The 23,232-nt window shown below is 45.5% G+C and overlaps 1 protein-coding gene across 1 annotated transcript; it reads left to right on the forward strand.

Annotated features, from left to right (window-relative positions):
- The first annotated feature begins 1,437 nt into the window (after positions 1-1,437).
- On the forward strand, positions 1,438-22,066 carry LOC113407157 (ETS domain-containing protein Elk-4-like). The gene is made up of 5 exons (XM_026655264.1): positions 1,438-1,523; positions 13,036-13,251; positions 15,862-16,731; positions 18,074-18,190; positions 20,440-22,066. Exons 2-5 carry the CDS (start codon positions 13,045-13,047, stop codon positions 20,536-20,538), a joined length of 1,293 nt encoding a protein of 430 aa, XP_026511049.1. The 5' UTR covers positions 1,438-1,523; positions 13,036-13,044; the 3' UTR covers positions 20,539-22,066.
- Positions 22,067-23,232: the final 1,166 nt, after the last annotated feature.

The following is a 23,232-nucleotide window of genomic DNA, read 5'->3' on the forward strand; positions in this document are numbered from 1 at the left end:
TCTCCCATTCCGCTCCATGGACTGTAGACTTAATCCTGAAACTTTCTTCTCTTCCTGCATCTCTTCTGTCCTCACATTATGGCCTTCACTCCCTCCACAGTGTTTCCCATGTAGGCCTGTACTCATTCCACTGCTCATGCTGTCACATGTGACTTGATCTCCTTTCACCTTGCTTATTGAGCTTTCCTTCTTTATGGCCTAAAGTCAGCTTCCTGTATTCCGGCTTGGGGAGAATGCTACCTCCCCTCTGTTAGTGCATCATCCCTTTGAACAACTCTACTTGACACTTATTTAATCACATGCTTCAAAAGTGCACTTGCTAGGGATTTTTAAAATCTTCCATGGAGTTGCTCATGTTTCTTTCTTAAAAATTCGCTTCTTCCTTTCCCAAACTGATCTTCTATCCCTTGCCTCTTTTTTCCTCTCCTCCTCCCGTGATGAACCCTTTATTCAGCATCTGTCATCTCCAATAGCTTCCCTATACCTCTCTGCCTCAAAAATTCTTAATTTCGGCTGACATTATCAGTCTCTTACCTTTTTCCCTCACCGTCTTACGTTTTTCTTTAGCTCTGTGACTGTGTACATATGAAAACAGGGGCTGCTACAGGAGGCACTGAGAGTTTTTAAAGTTTGTATGTAAAAACATTAGCACCGTCAACTTGTGATTTTAATGTTCCTGTCTGCTTTTTCCGCTAAGGATTCTAAAGCGTACTACCCTTGTTAATGAATGAAACAACCTCCATTCCCCCTTTAAAATGAGCCAGTATCATTGTTCTGGTTTTGCAAAAGCAACCCCAGGGCCGCCAAGGCCAACTTTCTTATGCCTATTAATATTGCACTCTCAGCAGCTGTGGCCTTTGGTGTGGTTTTCAGAAAGGCTGCGTACCCCCGCTCCCATTCCTGATGTGGGAGTAGGGAGCTGCTGGTGCTCAACACCCCTGAACATAGAGAGCCTGGGTGCCATATAATGGGTGGGTGCTGTAATTTGCCCAAGCTCATACAGTGACTGGGGGATCTAAACAGACACTTCAGGACTCCTCCTGGGTCTTGTATGCTGCCCAACAGCTGGACGGAGAACCCAGCAGTCTGCCCTCAGCGTTAGCGCCCTGTCCAGTCCTTAGGCACATGTCCAGCTGGCCTCTACTAGAGCCAACCCCCCTCCAAAGAACTACATTCCCCATAATGCTCTGCAGAGAAGGGGGTGGAACAAGGCTTTTCATAGGCCAGTTGTTCCCCAAGGGGCGAGCTGTAATTGGCCAAGTCTAGTCTTGTCTCCAGCCCCTCCCTCCGGGGCGGAAGTGTGGCTTACGGTGGCCGGACGGACCCGTGTCGCGTGTGAGCGAATGTGCCCTGTGTCCCGCCATGTAGCGCGCTGCCGCCGCCGCCTCCGCTCTGGTTCGGTTCCAGCGCCCGGGATGGGGGCCCGGCTCCCGTCCCGACAGGGGGGCCCCCGGCCATGAGGGGAGCCCGGTACCTGCCGCTGCCAGCGACCGCGCCGCTCGGGGAGCGGGGGCTCCGCCTCGGTGAGTCCGGGCTCCGGCCCCGCCCCTGCTGACCCCCCCCCGGACTTCCCGCCCCCCGTGCGCCCCGACCCCCCCGTACCCCTGCAGTCCTGTCCCCTGTCCCCCTGTGCGCCCCGACCCCGTGTCCCCCCGTCCTGCCCCGAGTCACCCCATGTGCCCCGACCCCCCATGTCCCCTGTGCACCCCTCCTCCCCCCATATCTCTCTAGTCCTGCCCCTTCCCTGAGTCACCCCATGCGACCTGACCCCCCCGTGTTCCCCAGTCCTGCCCCCGACCCCCAAGTCACCCTGTGCACCTCCCATGTCCCCCAATCCTGCCCATGACCCCCCGAGTCCCTCCGTGTTCCCCCCCATCCTGTCCCTCTGAGTCACCCCATGGATCCTAACACTTCCCCTCTCTTGCCTCCCCCATGTACCCCAGCCATTCCCCTCCCCTTGAGTCCCCCATGCATCCCCCCTCCCCCCTGTGTTCCTCCCAGTCCAGCTCTCTCCCCTCCTTAGTCACTCCCTGGACCCTAAGACTCTCCCTCCCCAGCCCTCTTCCTCAACGCCCGGTCCTCCTGAGTCACCCTGTGGACCCCAACAGTCTTCCTCCATATGCTCCCTCAAGTCACCCCATGCACCTTGGCCCCCTTCTTTCTGATCTCCCCCCTTAGCCCCGTTTTCTGGCCCAGTGCTTGTGCCTCCTGCCCCTCCCAGTCACCCCATGCATCCCAGCCCCCTTTCCCAAGCAATTACCCCATGATCTGCACTCAACTTGCCCTCTACTACTGCCCATTTTCCCTCTTTCTTTCCCCATTCCCCTCCTCTCCTGCACCCCACTAAACTGCTTCCGCCCCCCCCCCCCAGCTTGCCACCCTGGCTGGGAGATGGGGCAGCAGCAGTGGGCGGCTGTAGGAGGAAGGAGCCAGACATAACAGGATGTTTTTATGGCTGGTAGGGGTTGGGTGGAAAAATAAACAAATTTAGGTGCTGGTGTCACTGAATGAGTTTGAGGATGGGGTGTCTTGGGGATTAGTCTGAATCCTCTCCGAAGAGGAGGCAGCAAGTGGCTTAATTTGTGTCTGTCACAGTGAAAAGAAAGCTAAAGATCTACAGTAACCTACACACTCTGTATTGGGTTCATTTATGTGTCTTAACACCCACATGGTTCATATTAGCACACTTGTGGAAACATAAACTGATTTTTAAATGGCAAGTAAGGTACTGTTCTTTTTGGGTGGGTGTTTGCTTTATTTGTATGAAAAGGTTGGGGTTTGATTCGGGGTGGAGGGGATTTCTGTGTGTTTGCCAGGAAGTTGGAAAATGAAAGCAACTCTGTTAAAAGCTTTGAAATGGTGTAGTTCTCCTCAGGACTTTGATCTGTGTCACTACTATCACAGTTGTTTCATGATTGGTGGAAGCTCTCCCTTTATCTGGCGTGAAGTTTCCTTTCTCTCTCTTCTTGTTTGAAGTGCTTTAAATCTTTTTTTTTTTTTTTTACGTAATACAGTTATTGAAAATGAGGATATACCTAATTAACACACACTTCTACAGTGGTGACTGTATGAATGTCTAGTCTCAGATTTAAAGCTATCCAGCAGTCTTCCCTCAGCCTTTTTATCATGGCATTTTTAGTGGAACACTTTTCTCTAAAACTAGGACTATTTCCTTTCTGATGTAGTATTTTAATTACAAGACTTAAACCCTTTGCCATTTGGTACTTATTACTTATTTGGCTCAATGTGATGATGTGAGTTAGAGCAGGGCCATGGTTTCTGTTCCAAAGTTTGCCATGGTCTGTTTGTGATCATAGGCAAGTTTTTATATGCGTCTGCCCCTCAGTTTTTTCACCTGTATAATGAGGCTGATACCCATCTTGATAAATTAGTTTGAGGGCCTTGGATGAAAGCATTATATAAGTTCAAGATGATGTTATGTTTGAGTAGCGTGTGCATTGTTGGGTATGTGTGTAGTACATGTGTACATACCACATTCACGGTATGTATTTTTTTGCTTCCACTGAGCTAATTCCTGAATTTCATTTTCGATCTCTTCCCACTCAAGTGTGGGTACAAGATCTTGGTGTTAAATAGTAGCTTCTGAAATGTAAAGGGATCGAATCACAAGACAATGCCTCATTCACTATGTGCAGATTTGAGTGGTTACAATTGACTTATCTTCCTAATGTATTCAAAACAAACATGATCCATATAACAAGCTGACACTCCCTGACTGAACTGCCTGTTCACGATTTTGGTCAGCCTGTTTATTTTTAGGGTCTTAGCTCCTGTTTGTAGAGAATAGTTGTCCTGTTGTCGTAGCAACCAGGCTATGTGTACTATAAACATTATTAAAGGAAACCTTTTCCATCCTAAATGAGACTTCCTTTTCATAATAAAGTTAGGGTCAACATGCAAACATTTAACCTTTTTTGTTCAGGGATCATTCAACAGCATGCTACAGAGAATTGCCCATTCAGTCATAAACAAGGATGCTTTTACTTTTAGCAGATGTGCATATCACAGCTAATTTCATATGCAGCTGATAACCACTTTTCCGTCTTTGTGCCTGTGGGCCAGGAGAAAACAAGTATAGTTTACTGAGAGCTGAGTGTCCTTAGAAATAGGGGTTTTATAATTCATCCTGGAAACAAAAAGTATAATTGTCTTCTTTTCCACATCAGATAAAGGCATTTAGTTTATAATGTTTTCTATTTCAGTTCGAATGACTCCTGTGATGTCTCCCTTTAAGTCTAGTATCTCCTTGTGGGGTGAGGGTGATCATGGAAATTCAGACTTCCAACCATGTTGAAACAAACTATGAAAGTTAGGTCCTGTGACTACGTAACTCATCTCATTGGGGAGTTATGACGTCTCCAGCCAAGAAAGCTGGTGGATCAGAATGACTGCAACAACTGGAGGAAATGCATGGAAAATTATTCTTGATCACAGGAGTTCTCCCTACTTGTCACCTCCGAACAGGGATTGAAATGTTTTAAACGCTAGTTTAGGCAAGACAAAACTGTTTTCAGTAACATTGGAACAAGCACGGAAGATTGTTTTTCCAACACCCTTACAGGAAGCATGATTGAGACAATGTTGGTCCAGTAGTCTTCAATTCCAGGGTGGCTAGGAGATCCCATTATTGAAATTGTTACCAATGGCTCATCTTCCTACAGTGTGTGTTGGAAACAAGCAAGACTTTCCCATGGAAATGTATAAGGTACAGAAGACAAGGATATATTTATTTAGTTGATGGTAAATGGACTAGTTATTGGGGGGATGTATATTTCACCTCTAGTTCTAAAAATCTTTGGTATAAAATTGCAACTTAATTTTGAGACATGGACTTGGAGGCTCATGTGCAGTGTGAGTTTGAAGTAGACATAATTGTCAAATGATAAAACATGAAAGGTGAAAATTATAGACAAGCTCTTATCATAAGGGTATCTCCTCCAGTCTTGCCCTCAGAGGTGCCTCCTGCCTTGCTGGCCATAGTTTCTCTTGCAAAACAGGCATGTTTTTCTGTCTGGCATGAAACCCAGTATTCAGTGGAAGCCAGAGAGATAAGAAGACTGGATTTTTGAATTCTTTATTTTTGAAGTTTGGCTTTGGATTTCAGCATTTACTTAGTGAAGAAGTTATTTGAAGGATATTCCCTGAGCACTAACAAGGTGTTTTGTTTTGTTCAGGCTTTTGGTTGGGAGTGTCGAAATCCAGGTCTCCAGTTTAAGTTACTATCTGCAGTGAATTGCTTACCTTAATTTTTATTGTAAACAGACAGGCTTTTACTGGCAAATGCCTGTTTGAACTGGAAGCCTTATTGAGTTTAAAGGCAATGTGTAATGCTGAGTTGTGGCTTGCCATCAAAATACTAGCTGATACGGGCAGAAGAAGTCTAGATGTTGCTCTGGTACATCTTGCATTTCAGTAAAGTTGTCTTTTGTCTGTACTTAGATTGTAAACTTCTTGAGCAAGGGGACCATCTTTTTGTTCTATGTCTGTACAGTGCCTGTCACAATGGGGTCCTTGTCTGTAACTAGGCCACCTAGGCACTACAGTGGTACAAATAATGAATCATAATAATAGAGAGAGAAATACTTGGGAGATGCTCAGATACTACAATGATGTGGGGGTGGGGGGTGAAGATGCAAGTAGCTAGATAGTGACCTTATGGACTAGCATGGAGATGGTGTCCCACATATAATAGGCACCAAGGTCCTTACTTTGTTCCAGGTAAAATGAATAAACTTGTACATGAGATAAAACATTAAGAGCAGTAATGCAGGAGAATCCATTTCCCTGAGGCTTAGAAGTATTTATATGAAAGAATTAGCGATAACTGGATATTACTTTTTAAGAACTGTGCTAATCAAATATCTGCCTGGTTAAACTCGTTACATGTAGATAAGCCATTAACACCTGCTTCCCTTTCCAGTGTATTGGAGCTGCAGGTATTGTCCATAGGGATTCAACATCTCACTAGCATATCTCCTTTATCCTCATTAATTTCTTTAGTGCTTTCTCTCCTATTTTTTCACTTCCTGTTTTCACTCTTCCCTCTGTCTTTTCTGTTTTGTCTGCCTATCTTTAATTTTACCATTCTAAGGGGGAAAAACAACAACAACTTTCCTCTCTTCTAGGGGCAGAGAAGTGCTGCTTTACTCTCTTGGTACTCCATTTGTGCTCTCTCTCACTTAGCCCTTCTGGGAGAAGGGAGAGAGAGTGCTTCTTTGGGCAGGTACACTTCAAAAATAGATGAACTGAATTACGACCTGCCCAAAAAAGTACCTGCCCTGAGGCACCTACTTTAAGTAGGAATGTTGAGCCCTGTGTAAGCTGTCAGCTGTAATCCATTTACAGGACTGACTAAAATCTGACACTCGGACATGTAGACTGCCTGCTGTCTTCCTTAGGCTATGTCTACACTACAGAATTAGGTCGGATTTATAGAAGCCGGTTTTATAGAAACCGGTTGTATGCAGCCGATTGTGTGTGTCCCCACCTAAAATGCTCTAAGTGCATGAAGTCGGCGGACCGCGTCCACAGTACCGAGGCTAGCGTCGACTTCCGGCGCATTGCACTATGGTACCTATCCCACAGTTCCCGGAGCCTCCGGCGCCCATTGGAATTATGGGTTGAGATCGCAATGCCCGGATGATGCAAAGCAGTGCCGCGAGGGGTTCTGGGTACATTGCGTCAGGCCCCTCCCCCGCCGTCACAGCAACGGCAGACAATAGATTCGCGCCTTTTTACCTGGGTTACCTGTGCAGACAACATACCACGCCAAGCATTGAGCCCGCTCAGCTCAGCTCACCGTCACCATATCTCTTCCGGGTGCCGGCAAACGTGGGACTGCATTGCTAAACAGCAGCAGCAGCTTACTGCCTTTTGGCGGTAGACGGTGCAGCATGACTGGTAGCCTTCATTGGCGATCTGGGTGCTGGCAGCTGTGGGGCTGGCAGCCGTAGGGCTGCATTGCACCAGCCCCTTGCCTTTTGGTAGAAGATGGTATATTACAACTGGTAACCGTCGTCATCGTACTGCAGTGGCTGTCGATCATGGGCACCCGGGCAGACAATGATGGTTATCAGTCGTAGTATGCTATTTTCTGCCAAGTGCCCAATATTGTCTGCTAAGCACCCAGAAGAGGCCGAGGGCTATCTGGGTGCTGGCAGACATGGGGCTGGCAGCCGTGGGGCTGCATTGCACCAGCCCCCTTGCCTTGATGATGATGGTTATCAGATGTATTATTCGCAGGATGGGGCAACATTGCTATACAGCAGCAACCCCTTGCCTTTTGGGCAGAAGATAGTATATTACGACTGGTATCCATCGTTGTCATACTGCAGTGGGCATCAGATCGTGCAATAGACCTGAAGGCTTACTGCCAAGCGCCCAGTATTTGCTGCCAAGCACCCAGAAAATGCCAAGGGCTATCAGTCATGCTGCGCCGTCGTCTTAAGATGTAAAAAATAGATTTATTCTCCATTCATTTGCTTCCCCCCTCCCTCCTGCTAAACCCAGGCTTTTGAGTTCAATCTTTGGGGGGGGGGCATTCTGTGTGACAGTTGTTTGTGTTTCTCCCTGATGCAAAGCCACCTTTCTTGATTTTAATTCCCTGTACCTGTACGCGGTGTCACTCGCCCCTCCCTCCCTCTCTCCCTCCCTCCCTTCTTCCCCTGGTCCGTCAGATACTACTTTCGCGCCTTTTTTCAGACCAGACGCCATAGCCAGCACTGGGATCATGGAGCCCGCTCAGATCACCGCGGCAATTCTGAGCACTATGAACACCACGCGCATTGTCCTGGAAAACATGCAGAGCCTCCTGGACATGCCAAAGCCAAACCAGGACCAGCTGAGGAGGAGGCGATTGCAGCGCGGCGACGATAGTGATGAGGAAATTGACATGGACCTCTCACAAGGCACAGGCCCCAGCAATGTGGAAATCTTGGTGTTACTGGGGCAGGTTCATGCCGTGGACCGCCGATTCTGGGCCCGGGAAACAAGCACAGAGTGGTGGGACCGCATCGTGTTGCAGGTCTGGGACGATGCCCAGTGGCTGCGAAACTTTCGCATGCGTAAGGGCACTTTCATGGAACTTTGTGACTTGCTTTCCCCTGCCCTGAAGCGCCAGAATACCAGGATGAGAGCAGCCCTCACAGTGGAGAAGCGAGTGGCGATAGCCCTGTGGAAGCTTGCAACGCCAGACAGCTACCGGTCAGTCGGGAATCAATTTGGAGTGGGCAAATCTACTGTGGGGGCTGCTGTGATCCAAGTTGCCAGGGCAATGAGAGACCTGGTGATATCAAGGGTAGTGACTCTGGGAAACGTGCAGACCATAGTGGATGGCTTTGCTGCAATGGGATTCCCAAACTGTGGTGGGGCCATAGACGGAACCCATATCCCTATCTTGGCACCGGCGCACCAAGCCGCCGACTACATAAACCGCAAGGGGTACTTTTCAATGCTGCTGCAAGCCCTGGTGGATCACAAGGGACGTTTCACCGACATCAACGTGGGCTGGCCGGGAAGGGTACATGATGCTCGCGTCTTCAGGCAGTCTCTTCTGTTTCGAAAGCTGGAGGAAGGGACTTTCTTCCCGGACCAGAAAATAACCATTGGGGATGTTGAAATGCCTATCGTGATCCTTGGGGACCCAGCCTACCCCTTAATGCCATGGCTCATGAAGCCGTACACAGGCAGCCTGGACAGTAGTCAGGACCTGTTCAACTACAGGCTGAGCAAGTGCCGAATGGTGGTAGAGTGTGCATTTGGACGTTTAAAAGCGCGCTGGCGCAGCTTACTGACTCGCTCAGACCTTAACGAAAAGAATCTCCCCATTGTTATTGCTACTTGCTGTGCGCTCCACAATATATGTGAAAGTAAGGGGGAGACATTTATGGCGGGGTGGGAGGTTGAGGCAAATCGCCTGGCCGCTGATTACGCGCAGCCAGACACCAGGGCGGTTAGAGGAGCACAGCAGGGCGCGGTGCGCATCAGAGAAGCGTTGAAAACCAGTTTTGTGACTGGCCAGGCTACGGAGTGAAACTTCTGTTTGTTGCTCCTTGATGAACCCTCTGCCCCTCCCCCACCACCCTGTTAACTCTACTTCCCTGCAAACCAACCACCCCACCCTCCCCCACTACCCTCCCCCCTTCGAGCACCACTTGCAGAGGCAATAAAGTCATTGTTGCTTCACATTCATGCATTCTTTATTAATTCAGCACACAACTAGGGGGATAATTGGAAAGGTAGCCCGGGATGGGTGGGGGAGGAGGGAAGGAAAAGGACACACTCCAATTTAAAACTTTAAAACTTATTGCTATGGAAATCATCTAGGGTGGAGTGAGTGGGTGGCCGAAGGCCCCCCCACCGTGTTCTTGGGCGTCTGGGTGAGGAGGCAATGGGACTTGGGGAGGATGGCTGCTGGTTACAGAGGGGCTGTAGCGGCGGTCTCTGCTCCTGCTGCCTTTCCTGCAGCTCAACCATACGCAGGAGCATATCACTTTGATGCTCCAGCAGCCGGAGCATCGACTCTTGCTTTCTGATTACAAGTTGACGCCACCTCTCCTCTTCAGCCCGCGTTTCAGCACGCAACTTCTCCTCTTCAGCACGCCACCTCTCCTCTCGCTCATATTGGGCTTTTTTAAAATCAGTCATTGACTGCCTCCACGCATTCAGCTGTGCTCTGTCAGCGTGGGAGGCAGTCTGAAGTTCAGTAAACATTTCGTCACGCGTCCTTCGCTTCCTTCTTCGAATATTCACTAGCCTCTGCGAAGGAGTAAGATTTGCAGCTGGTGGAGAAGGGAGAGGTTGTTAAAAAAGATACATTTTAGAGAACAATGGGTAGACTCTTTCACGTTAGATTTTGCTGTTCACAACATCACACAGCACATGTGCTTTCGTTACAAGGTCGCATTTTTCCTCTTATATTGAGAGTCTCCTGGTTTGGTGTGAGAGATCACTCACGCAGTGCCAGGACACAGATTTCAGCTTGCAGGCAGCCATGGTAAGACATATAGTCTTTGGGCTTTTTTAACCTTCTTAACATGTGGGGATGGTTTCAAACAGTTCTGCCCTCATTTCCCATACCAAGCACCCGTGCCATTTAAAATGGGTTTGCAATGTAAAAGGAGGGGCTGCGATTTCAGGTTTAACATGCAGCACAAACCCAACTAACTCCCCTCCCCCTCACACCCAATTCTCTGGGATGGTCACTTCAACCCTCCCCCCCACCGCGTGGTTAACAGCGGGGAATATTTCTGTTCAGCAGACCAGGAAGGGGCACCTCTGAATGTCCCCTTAATAAAATTGCCCCATTTTAACCAGGTGACCGTGAATGATATCACTCTCCTGAGGATAACAAAGAGTGATAAGGAATGGATGTTGTCTGCATGCCAGCAAACACCGGGACCATACGCTGCCATGCTTTGTTATGCAATGATTCCAGACTACGTGCTACTGGCCTGGCGTGGTAAAGTGTCCTACCATGGCGGACGGGATAAGGCAGCCCTCCCCAGAAACCTTTTGCAAAGGCTTTGGGATTACATGAAGGAGAGCTTTCTAGAGATGTCCCTGGAGGATTTCCGCTCCATCCCCATACACGTTAACAGACTTTTCCAGTAGCTGTACTGGCCGCGATTGCCAGGGCAAATTAATCATTAATCATTAAACACGCTTGTTTTTAAGCCATGTGTAATATTTACAAAGGTACACTCACCAGAGGTCCCCTGTGTGCCCTCAGGGTCTTGGGTCAGTTCGGGGGTTACTGTTTCCAGGTCCAGGGTGACAAACATATCCTGGCTGTTGGGGTAACTGGTTTCTCCGCTTCCTTGCTGCTGTGAGCTATCTATGTTCTCTCCATCCTCATCTTCCTCGTCCGCCGAACCCGCTTCCCCGTTTGCAGAGAGGGACTCATAGAACACGCTTGGGCTAGTGGTGGCTGCACCCCCTAGAATGGCATGCAGCTCCGCGTAGTAGCGGCATGTTTGCGGCTCTGCCCCGGACCTTCCGTTTGCGTCTCTGACTTTGTGGTAGGCTTGCCTTAGCTCCTTAATTTTCACGCGGCACTGCCGCGCGTCCCTGTTATGGCCTCTGTCCTTCATGGCCTTGGAGATCTTTTCTAATGTTTTGCCGTTTCTTTTACTGTTTCGGAGTTCGGCGAGCACTGCTTCATCTCCCCAGATGGCGATCAGATCCTGTACCTCCCGTTCGGTCCAGGCTGGAGCTCTTCTGCGATCCTGGGACTGGGACTGGGACTCCATCACGGTTACCTGTGCTGATGGGCTCTGCATGGTCACCTGTGCTCTCCACGCTGAGCAAACAGGAAATGAAATTCAAACGTTCGCGGGGCTTTTCCTGTCTACCTGGCCAGTGCATCTGAGATGAGAGTGCTGTCCAGAGCGGTCACAATGAAGCACTGTGGGATAGCTCCCGGAGGCCAGTAATGTCGAATTCCGTCCACACTAGCCCAATTCCGACCCCCTAAGGTCGATTTTATCGCTAATCCCCTTGTCGAGGTGGTGTTAGGAAACCGGTTTAAAGGGCCCTTTAAGTCGACAGAAAGGGCTTCGTAGTGTAAACGTGTCCAGGCTTAAGTCGATTTAACGCTGCTAAAGTCGACCTAAACTCGTAGTGTAGACCAGGCCTTAGGCAGGGGTTGTCTTCTGGCCCGTGGGTGGGTATGTGCCAGGTAGTAATGAAATAATTACCAAAGCCTTTTATTTCACTGGCAGCCCCAACTGAATCCTAAACTTACCAATGCACGTAACCTGCATCTTGGAGAATCCTGGCACAGTTTCACCTTGCTCAAGAACCACATGGAGTACAATGCCTACACACGAATGATAGTTTATCTTTTGTCTGATTCATTTGCTTTGGTACACAACTATACCCTTAGGTTTGCCTGTATAATGGTATTTTCCCATGTAGCCAAGCCAACAGTTACTACTGGTATAGTTAAACCAATATACCAGTATAACTATGACTCTCCATTCTGGAATAAAAGTGCCTTTTTGGTTTATCTTAAATTCCTTCCAAAGCAATGTGAGCCAAACAGGGGAAAAAAGGCTTTGCTATGCTGGAATAAGAGCGTCCCCTCGGGGAGTTATAGCAGTGTAACTATATCGGCTTAAATTCACATCTACCCATAGAAGAAAGTAAAGTTAATTTTACCGCATCCCTGAGCACCGTAGTTAAGCTGACCTAACCCTGGTGTAGACAGCACTAGGAAGTATATTGGACTGTATATTTACCTATACAGTCATGATTGAAGTGCCAGTGATGTGTTCAGAGCTGACCGGGGCCCTAGCCCTAGGAGTTTGCACTGTAAAAGACAGACACACAGATAGGACAAGATGCAATAGGTATTCATTTGGATCTTTATTTTCTTCCCTGTTTTCTCACCCTCTCAAAAGGTTGGGGAAGAGCCAATTTGTGGGATTTGAGTGAGGAGAGAATGGGGACTAGTGCACTGGGATTGAGAGACTTTTCCATACATAGGAAGTAACAGAGGCTCTGAATGCCCAAAGGAAGAATGAACTATGCTGCAGTATCAGTGTTTGTCTCTCTAATTCCTGCTAATTGTAATTGCTTTGGAGGGACTTGACCAGCCATCTCTTTCCTTTCGAAGAAAGATCTGGAGTTTGTGGGAGGGGAGAAGGCGCTCTTTAACACTGCTGCACCTGCACTGGTTTTCATGAGGCAACACAAAGCCAGAAGTGGGTGAGCACAGAGCAGTTTAGAAATCCTTTTTCGCTAATGATTCAGTGTGACTTTCCCAAAGTGACCTGATTTAGTTAAATGCGGCTAAATATAGACCTTGTGAAAAAGACTGTGATGTGGGAGGAGACGATGGCAGCCGGCTTCTAGGCTGTCATTCTGCAGGGAATGTCTTCCACGACTGGTGACTAATAATTTTTGACTCCTGTGGAAATAACATCCTTGCTCCCTTCCTGTCCTGGTGAGATGTAGGAAATGGTACAGTTCATAACCCTTTGCCTATCTGATCTCTACCCTTCTGCATTTCAGCTCACTGCTATGGACAGTACGATCACCTTGTGGCAGTTCCTCCTCCAACTCCTCCAGGAGCCTCAGAACAAACATATCATCTGTTGGACCTCCAACGACGGAGAGTTCAAATTGCTGCAGGCAGAGGAGGTGGCCCGGCTTTGGGGAATCCGCAAGAACAAGCCCAGCATGAACTATGACAAACTCAGCCGTGCTCTCAGATACTACTATGTGAAGGTAACAATTCCCATTAGTCCATCTCACATCTTATCCCCCTTACACCCAGCTTCCGCCTAATGAGCTTTGTTTCCTTTTTCATTCTCTTCAAGAAGATAGATGTCAGTTCTGTCTTTGGCTTAGGTGAGGTGTGACAAAAGGTTCCCCCTGCCACAGCGTTACTGTTCTAATTGTTCAGAGATTCCAGAGAGCTTCCTGTGAAATATCACCTCTTTAACTTACTTGTATCACACACTCCTTTATTAATAGTCCACAAAAACAGGTGTCTACTTCAAAAGGGTTTAAAGTCTTGAATGTTCAAAACTAATTAAAATCTTGCTAATAACTATGAGAATTTTGTGTCCCTCTCTCTACTTCAGATCTTTCTTGCAACTGTTTCTACAAAGTGGCTGGTACAAAAACAGGTTTCCAAAGTAGCCCAAAATCCTTTTATTTTTTTCCTTCTTCTTGTGCTCAGTATAAATCTGCACCTCTACAGTAGAGAATGCGTCAATGAAGCGCAGAGAAACTTCTCTTGTGTAGCGAATGAATTTACTTCTTGTTACCTTTTGAAAGTCGCAGATGCTCTGACACCACCAAGGCATTGACGAAAGGCTTGAAGGAGCTGAATTAGAATTAGAAACGGATAGTGACCATAATTTCAGTAACCTCTCAATAAGTGGTTTATCCCACAACTCTTATTATGTGGGTGTTTAAGATAAGAAAATAACATACAGTTTCTGAGCTAACTGTTAGTCAGTTGCTCAGAATTTATTGTTACCAGGACTGCACAGTTTCCTTAATCTGTTCTTGTGTTAAAAAATCTTAGTTGGTAGTAGGTAGCTGTACAATAAATACGAATCCATTTAGACCAAAACTGTTCGTGTATTCTTTTCAATACATACAAAAATAAGTAGCAACAAATGCTGCATAGGGGGATAGTTTGGCTGCTGTTTAGCATACTGTTCTGCTGAATACTTCATCTTGCCCATATCTTTTGCTTTTATTATAACCTCTTATTCAAATAAGTGTGGTCTGTTCTGAATACTCAGGCCCTGATCTTGCAAACACTTCTGCACGTGAGTAGTTCTGCTGACATCAGTTAAGATGCGTATTTGCAGGATTGGAGCCTAAGTTTGTGATTACCTGCTGTGTACTAGACTCTTTGATTTTGACCTTGATGCTGGTGACAGGTGACGTTATCTGCATCTGTTTGTTGTTGCTAGTTGTGCTTTTTTTTTATTTTGAGACTAAAAAAAAATTGCTGCGTAGCTTTAAGGTCCTTGCTTGTAATCAGGGTGGATAAAAATCAATGATTTAAAAAAAAGTTGTTGTATTTTTTTTTTATTTAAATTGGATTTTTTTAATAAGGTTTTTCCTCAAAAAGCATTTTATCTAAAGATAGTTTTAATTAAGATACGTTATAGCTCAAAGGTATCTCATCATGGAATAGGGATTATAAAATCTAATTCTGTAGTATGAGACAATATATTCATGTAATGTTTAAGAAAAGTTTTGTAAATGAGTTCCAATAGTTCATAGATTAGGGACCCAATTTTATGGGGTTCCAGGGGCTTCTGTATAGATTATTTAGGTTAATCTTTCTATCTACCCAATGGGACTCAGTGCTCAGCCTAGACGATACCACCAGAGATGCTTAATTTTGCAGTTCTCAAACTGTGGATTTGTGTCTCCAGAGGTAACATGCGTGTTAACAGCAAAAATGTTTTTAAATAAATAAATAACGTAAAGAGGTGAGAAATAACAGACCTCAACTCTATTGTCCCTCTGCAAATTTGTGTACACAGAGTCAATCCCTTACCTCTCTCTAAAAGTGCAATGAATAGAAGATTGTTGGGAGCAGAATAGATCTGGACAAGGAGAAGAAGTCTGGAGATAAATGTGAGAAGCGAGGGACATATGCTTGTTTTGTTAAAATATTATATTTGCTGTTGAAGGAAAAAAAATCCAGAATACTTAATGTTGTTTTAGTTAAATAAAACAATTTAAATATCTGTCTGGTGATGTTCTCCTCCTAATACAGCATGGCAAGAAAATCCTCCAAATATTAATGATTGACCTGTTGAATTGGAGATAGTTCACCTCCCAGTGACTTCATAAATATCTGCTTCAGTTACCTTTGGTAAATCAAATAACCAAACAATTGTTCATTTTCTGATATAGCTGTAAAACTAATCTGAAAAGTTTTCAAAATAAATCACTGTTTAAAAATGTATAGTGTGTACCTTCTAAAAATGAAACCTACATCTATCTCTGAGTTGTGAAGAATATGTATTAAGGTTATAACAACCAAAAAAAATGCACTTTTATGTAGAAAACCAGGATTAAATCGAGTCTTCCTGACTAGTGATTTAAATCATGATTTAAATCAAATCCACCCTGCTGGTAATGCATTTCAGGTGAGGTTTGCTTGTTTTTTGGTTGGGGTATTTTAGAAATAATAGTTTTGGTGGGTATTTTTTAAGTTGTTGGAATCCTAATGCTCGTAAAAGTGAAAAAATTTTCCTACTGAAGTAAAGATGCCACCTACGCATTAGTCAGTTTTGGGGAGCGTCTGTAGCAAGAAAATTAGTAGGTGGAATGATGGAAAATTATTTTCTCTACCCACAGAATATCATCAAAAAAGTGAATGGTCAGAAGTTTGTGTACAAGTTTGTTTCTTATCCGGAGATTTTGAATATTGCTCCACTGATGGTGGGCAGGATTGAGGGAGACCCAGTGATGGCTGGCTTTGCAGAAGTCAGCAGTGCTCCGAAGGACCTGGAAAACGGTGTGAAAGAGAAGCCCCAGACCTGTGCTAAATCATCCAGCCGCAATGACTATATCCATTCAGGCCTGTACTCTTCTTTTACTCTGAACTCCCTGAACTCCTCCGGTGTGAAGCTCTTCAGGTCGGTCAAGATTGAGAATCCAGCTGAGAAACTGGTGGAGAAAAAACCTGCTCAGGATTTGACACCTTCAGTCATAAAGTTTGTGACCATGCCCTCCAAAAGGCCTGCAGTTGCACCCCTTGCCTCCACTCTTCCTATAGAATCAGAAGAAACTCTCCAGACCTTGGAGACTCTAGTTCCACCAAAATTAACTCCCACTGAAGCTCCAGCCCCTTTGCCAAACTTCACCACCACCTTCACCCCAACACCACCTGCATCTTCCATTTCTCCCACTCTGGAGGTTCCTTCCACACCCCCTTCACCACCCTTGAGTTCTAACCCTGACCTGGACATTGACACGGACATAGAGTCGGTGGCTTCTCAGCAGTTGGAGCAGTCTCAGAACCCTCAGCACCTATCACCAGAGCTCAGAGAGCACGATTTGTCTGTGCTAGAGAAGGATCTTGCCAATCACCTCTCCAGAGCTAAAAAACCCAAAGGGCTGGAGCTAGCTCCCACTCTTGTCATTACAGGCAGTGATCCAAGCCCACTGGGGATACTAAGCCCTTCTCTCCCTACTGCTTCTCTTACTCCAGCATTTTTTTCACAGGTAACCTTGTTCCCTTCTCTTGTTTCTATTAACAGCATCGGTTGGGCTTGACAACAGTAAGGGAGGGCAGGTTGAAAAATGAGTAGCCAACGGCAATGGTTGTGTTTTGACTCCTGAAGGGAGGTGTGTCTGCCTCTTTTAAAATAGAAATCTATTCTGGAACATAAATGACCAGTGTTACTGGCATCCTATTTGAAAAGTGCTCAGCAGTTCTTTGACTATGGAGGAAGACAAACTGGGGTACCCAGCTGCCTCTGTTGTTAAATCATTTGTATAGGAGGCACGATTAAAAATACTTTGAAGGTGACTCAGTGTTCTCGCTCCAGGGCCATGTCATGAGGCACTTCAGGCAGACTTAAAAACATTTGTGTGTTAGATGATTTAATAGAGAAATGTGGAAACCTCAGCCTAACTGTTCCTTCACTTTATCCAGTAGGAAGCTACTTTCAACAAAAAGGAGGCTGAGTGGCAGCATAATATGGGTGTTACTCTTCTATGGAAAACCTGGCTTTCACATCTCTTGGGAAAATGTGCAAAATATCCAAAGAGCTCTGAATCTGGTTGTTACATTGTTCTGGTTGGTTTTAATCTCTTTCCTATTAGTAAATTGAAGTTAGGTGCTTTCCCTAAATTCACAGTATTGGAAGCACAAACTGCTGAAGATGTGGGAGAGAGAACCATTGCACTGTTACTTAACCATTCTTGGTAGGACTTGCCAATATACAGTAGTTGTTGGCGATACATGGAAAATCTAGAGAATGTGCCTAAGTAGGACACTAGTTATTTCTGATCTATGGCTGAGGTTTTCTGTGCCACCTCGGGCATTTGGATGTTCAAATTCCCTTTAATTTTAATCTCTTCGGTGGTTTTGGAAATATCAGCTTAAGGATACTGTGCACTGAATCCCAATTAGAGTAGGCAGCCAGGAGCCTGGTCATGTCACCTTTGTGCCTCCACTCGTTTCTCCTGTAAAATTAGGTTAATTCCTGCCTCCTATGGGCGCCTTGATTTTTTTTTTTTGTAAAGAACTACATAGGTGCTAAGAACAACGTTTTCTGACCTAGGTACCTACACTAAGGTGTCTATGTAGGGACTGAAATAATTGGCCTGATTTCTCAGCAGCGTAGAGCACCCGCAAATCCCTTTGGAAGTCAGTGGGAGCTGCAGATGCTCAACACATTTGAAAATCAGGCCTTTTTTTGTTTTGTTTCTTTCATATGGAATTAGATAGCTAACTGCTGGCAGCTAGGGTTTGAGAACTTTGGCCTAAGTGTACAAGTGCTAAGAATGACTAGATGTAATAACCTGTAACATAAATGACTGTGTTTTGTATCTCTCTTAGACTCCCATCTTGCTGACCCCAAGCCCCTTGTTCTCGAGTATTCACTTCTGGAGCACGCTCAGTCCAGTAGCTCCTCTCAGTCCAGCAAGATTGCAAGGTGCTAACACCCTTTTTCAGGTAAGCTCCAACAAGACTAGCCGTGCCTGTCCACTTCTGAGCTCCACTTCTGACTGCCTTCTCAGCGCACGTTGTGGAAATGTGAGGGATAGGGTTGGTCTAAAAATTTTACTGCAAGATTATGCCAAAAATATTTGCCATTTAATCAACAGAAAGGTCATAAATCGCCAATAACTATCAAATTGTAGATTCATTAGTTGAGACTTCACCAGATGTGGCAATTTGTTACTCCATAGCCATAATTGTATGTCAGCATAAGTAACAGTGTTACAATATAAGTAACAATGATATAACACTTTGTTAATTACATCTTTCTCTCGTGAAACACACTAATGCAATCTTCATAGTGTTGGGAGAGGGAGAGTGTTCCTATTGTATAGGCCTGTGACAACCTGGACCACAGTTTTGCTGCATGGACCCTGGATTCTGCACCATTCTATTGCAATGGACTGGAAATTCTGTCAGTTTCATTGTTGTTGTTTTTTAAATGGATATTTTTTTTTTTAAATGAACTACATATGAACACAAATTGGTACTTGTTGCTATTAAATGGAACTGGGTTAAGCACATTTGCTGCTTGATTCTGTGAAAATGAACAGTGACATTTTACTGGCCATCTTTGTGTTATGAACTTAACATCTCCATGGAGATGAAGGGAGTAGCTTACATGAGTGTATCTGCAGAACAGTTGGACTCCCTATTGTCTAAATACCTGCAGATAATATTGAGGCACAGTGTGGAATGCTTGTTCTGCTGTGCTGGTACTTGCATTAAAGAGTCATAGAACTGTGATTGTTTTATTAGTTGGGATAAAGGCTTTGCTCAGTATAGATATAAACTGGCCATCCACAAGTTTAGGATTGAAATTAGACGAAGGTTTCTAACCATCCGAGGAGTGAAGTTCTGGAACAGCCTTCCAAGGGGAGCAGTGGAGGCAAAAAAACCCTAACTGGCTTCAAGACTGATCTTGATAAGATTATGGAGGGTATGGTCTGATGAGACTGCCTATGATGGAGCAGTGAGCACTGTCCGGGGTTCTCTGCTCTGTGTCCTCGTCAGGTTCCTTTTGTTTACCCCTATGACCTCACTCCTGTACCTGTTATATCTTTAGTTGTCCCCCGTAATTAATTGAGATCTAGGACTTTGTGGTTCCTCCCCTTAGGCTGGGGGAAGTCTTTAGCAGTGGGCTCCACCCACCCACTTCCAGGATCCCAACAGAATGGCATGTAGCCGATCTGCGACTGCTAGTAGCAAATATCTCCAGACAGTAGATAGGGAGCGCTCTGAGTTACTACAGAGAATTCTTTTCAAGATGTCTGGCTTCTGGGTCTTGCTCACATGCTCAGGGTCTAACTGATTGCCATGTCTGGGGTCGGGAAGGAATTTTCCCCTGGATCAGATTGGCTGAGACCCTGGGGGGTTTTCGCCGTCCTCTGCAACATGGGACACAGGTCACTTGCACGTTTAAACTACTGTAAAGGGTGGATACGCTGTAACTTGAAGTCTTTAAATCATGATATGAGGACTTCAGTAACATAGCTAGAGCAGCAGTCCTCAAACTTCCTTGCACTGTGACCCCCTTCTGACAACAAAAATTACTATACGACCCCAGGAGGTGGGACCGTAGACCAGGCCCTCCCAAGCCCCGCCACCCTGGGTGGGGGGCCAAAGCTGAAGCCCAAGGGCTTCTGCCCTGGACGGGGGGCATGTAACCTTAGCCCCGGGCGGTGGGGCTTGGGCTTCAGCCCCGGGCGGTGGGGCTTGGGCTTCAGACTTGCTAGGGCCCAGGGCAAACACCGGCCTTAGTGACCCCATTAAAACGGGATCGTGACCCACTTTGGGGTCCCAACCCACAGTTTGAGAACCCCAGAGCTAGAGGTTGTGTGTGTCTTACAGGAGTGGGTGGGCGAGGTTCTGTGGCCTGCGATGTGCAGGAGGTCAGACTAGCTGATCATGATGATCCTTTCTGGCCTTAAAGTCTGAATCTAACTTACAAACTTAATCACTGTGTCTGTTGCAGCTACACTGATAGTAATGCTGGGGTTCAGGGACACCTGGATGCATTGGCAATTAAAGTTTCCATTGCCAGATGATGATCTGTAAAAGCCCTTGGTAGTGGAGGAATCCATATGAGCTTTTTCAAAGCCTTTTGGGCTCTTTGTAGAACTTATTGTGGAGAGATCTTGAGTCATGAGAACAAAGAAACTAAAATAAAAACAACAACTCTAACTCTCTGTTTTGTTTCTTAGTTTCCATCAGTACTGAGCAGCCATGGGCCATTTACTCTGTCTGGACTGGATGGACCCTCCACCCCTGGGCCGTTTTCCCCAGATCTGCAGAAGACATAGCACATGAACTCCTGGAAAGGACAAATTGGGGAACAACGGAAAGAGATGACATTCAATGTAATCCATTTTTAAATGAACAATTTATAATTCCACCCAGATCATGAATGGTCATAATTTTTGCCATTCCCAGTTCAAATGCCTTTTTGCAAAATTCCCTCTTTTGAAGACTAAATTGGGAATGCATATGGAAACGCCTTAATTGGAGTCCAGGCTCCACAATCTTTTCTTTGCCCCCTTGGTTAAGAAGTCTCTTAAAGGGAGTTTCTGGTGGGACGCGGTGACTGAGTTTGTATTGATTGCAGCAAAACAATATCTAAGAAGTCTCTCCTCTCTCACTCCGACACCTCCATTCTTCTGCTTCCTGTGCTGGGCATGAAGAAAATGAATCCTGATTGAAGCTGGCATTCCAAGAAAAGGGTTTGAGTGCAGCTTTGTCTTGGGGCTAATGATAACTTCTCCTGCAACAACAAAACAGCAAATGTCTCATGCTATAAAAACATGTAAACTTTTTGCAGGGAGACATTTTTAAAGAGTACTTATGGTGGTATAGGTGAAAAGCAGACCATGGTTTGGATAATGTTGCACACAGGTAACCCAGCAGTAAAGTTTCACTCTTTGAGAGGGGACTGGTTAGCTCCCAGAGGCAACTTGTAATATTGTGAGCAGGCAGGGCTCTGAGACAAATGGATCATGGCATGAATTATTTGAGGTTCTTGAACTGTTTGAATTCTTTGGTATTTCTTGGTGGTTATATATACACACATCTCTGATGCCTGATATCTGTGTAAGGCCTGTAAATTGGCTGCTAGAAGATTAACAAATCATGCTAACCTAGGACTCTCCCCACCTCCGTCCCTGGTATTGGATATTCAGTGTGAGATTGAGGGTTGGCTGTGTATTTGGCAAATGACACTCTGGGGCTGGTTGCTGCTTGATGTTCTGGTCTGCAGCTCAAGGGGAAAGAACACTCAAATTCTCTGCTTTTCCCAGAAATGAGGAACCAGAAGTGGAGAACCCCCTCTGCCCAGCTCTTGTTGTCTCAAGTTCTACTTTAACCACATTGCTTTTTAAGTGGAGGAAGTGTTGGAATTCATGAAAAGTTGGGTTTGATGTGTGCAGCTAAAATAGGAAGAGAATTGTGCAGTATCAACAGTAAGGTAAAATCATTCATGTTCCAGGTAAACATGCCTAATTTTTGGTGGTGGGTAGATGGGAGTGTGTATTGGGGGGTTAATATGAGTGTTCTTGAAAGCCATTTCAAACTGATGAGTTAAGACCAGCAGCTTGGACAATAACCTCAAGCAGTCTTTTGTGGGAGAGCTGAGATCTGACAGAAGCGCCTAAGACTGGGGGATGTCTCAGGTGTTTGCAGTTGGACTTCTGCCATCCACTGTCTGTCAGGCAACAACTTCCTCTTGCTACCAATGTATATGCAATGAGGATGCACTTGGATAACCTGTCCGCTAGAAAGTGGACTGAGACTGCACTTCTCTCGGTCACCCTTATTTAGGATGACGAGATGTTCCGATTTTATAGGGACAGTCCCGATATTTGGGACTTAGTCTTTTATAGGCGCCTATTACTCCCCACCCCCTGTCCCGATTTTTCACACTTGCTCTCTGGTCACCCTGCCCTTATTAGCTGTTTCAGAAGAGATGCTGAAGATGGGATGAGCATGGAGAGGCAGTACTTTCAGAACAGAGTTGAGTCTTGTTAGTGAGGGAAGCTTGCAGTGTTACTCCTTTCATTGCACCTGTTCTTAAGACAAAGAGAGGACTTTGTTCTCCAGAGCTTTCAATCTGACACTTTTTGCAAGCTCTAAATTCACTTCAAAGCATATGTGTTTGAGAACACCCAAAACTGAATGTAGTAAGATGAAAGTAGCTTGTTATATTCCAGCACTGAAATACATACATCAATATATCCTGTATCTTTTTAATATTTCACCCTTGAGAAATGGATGTTAGAGTTAGTTTTTGGACTGTTCAGCCAGAAAATCTCCTGTCCCAAGTGAATTCAGAGGAAAGGCTATCTAGCTTTTGATGGGAGCAGAAGGGAGTCTGCTGCCCCCCTGCCAGATCAAGTTAAAGGCAAGTTACTGGTTCAGTTTATGAACATCAGTAGCTAATGATTAGGAAGTCCCATGTCTGTGGATCTCAAAATGACAATGTGCAATATTTACTAGTTTTTAAGGTAGTAGTGCAGAAAGAAAGCTGCAGATAGTAATTAAGAGCAGGCATCTGGGATTCTTTGGTTTGCAGGATGGCTTATTGCCGACTTAAAAAAAATATATATATCTATATATATAGTCAGCAGCACTTTGTGATGGTTGTATTAGGCTGACTAGCTTTATGCCCAGTAAGTGTGCAGACTGGAGGGTAGTATTGTAGAATGAGGATGTATATTTTTAAAAAAATGTCATGAGCACTAAAGAATTGCAATTTGATTGCTTCCCTTTCCCCCATGGAGAAAACCCAGGTTTTTTGTATGTAAAGATTGTACGTTTTTGTGTGTGTTGTTTCTCATATTTGTGTGGCATATATCTCTGAGTACATGTAAGCAAGAGAACCAAATGCACATGCATGTTGGCGCAGGCATCAGTTTCGCTTGGTCCAGTTTCATGTTCCCCTCTCAGCAGCTTCGAAGGGATGCACTGCCATAGCTGGTTGACTAGTAACATGCACCATCTGTGAT

This window comes from Terrapene carolina, unplaced genomic scaffold (genome assembly GCF_002925995.2).
Source record: "Terrapene carolina triunguis isolate 2854851 unplaced genomic scaffold, T_m_triunguis-2.0 Scaffold199, whole genome shotgun sequence".
NCBI classification, from domain to species: Eukaryota; Metazoa; Chordata; order Testudines; family Emydidae; genus Terrapene; species Terrapene triunguis.

Coding starts and splice junctions, on each gene's coding strand:
- LOC113407157 (XM_026655264.1), top strand. CDS start 13,045: ATGGACAGTACGATCACCTTGTGGCAGTTCCTCCTCCAACTCCTCCAG. Junction 13,252..15,861: donor TCAGATACTACTATGTGAAG/GTAACAATTCCC, acceptor CTCTACCCACAG/AATATCATCAAAAAAGTGAA. Junction 18,191..20,439: donor GTGCTAACACCCTTTTTCAG/GTAAGCTCCAAC, acceptor TTTGTTTCTTAG/TTTCCATCAGTACTGAGCAG.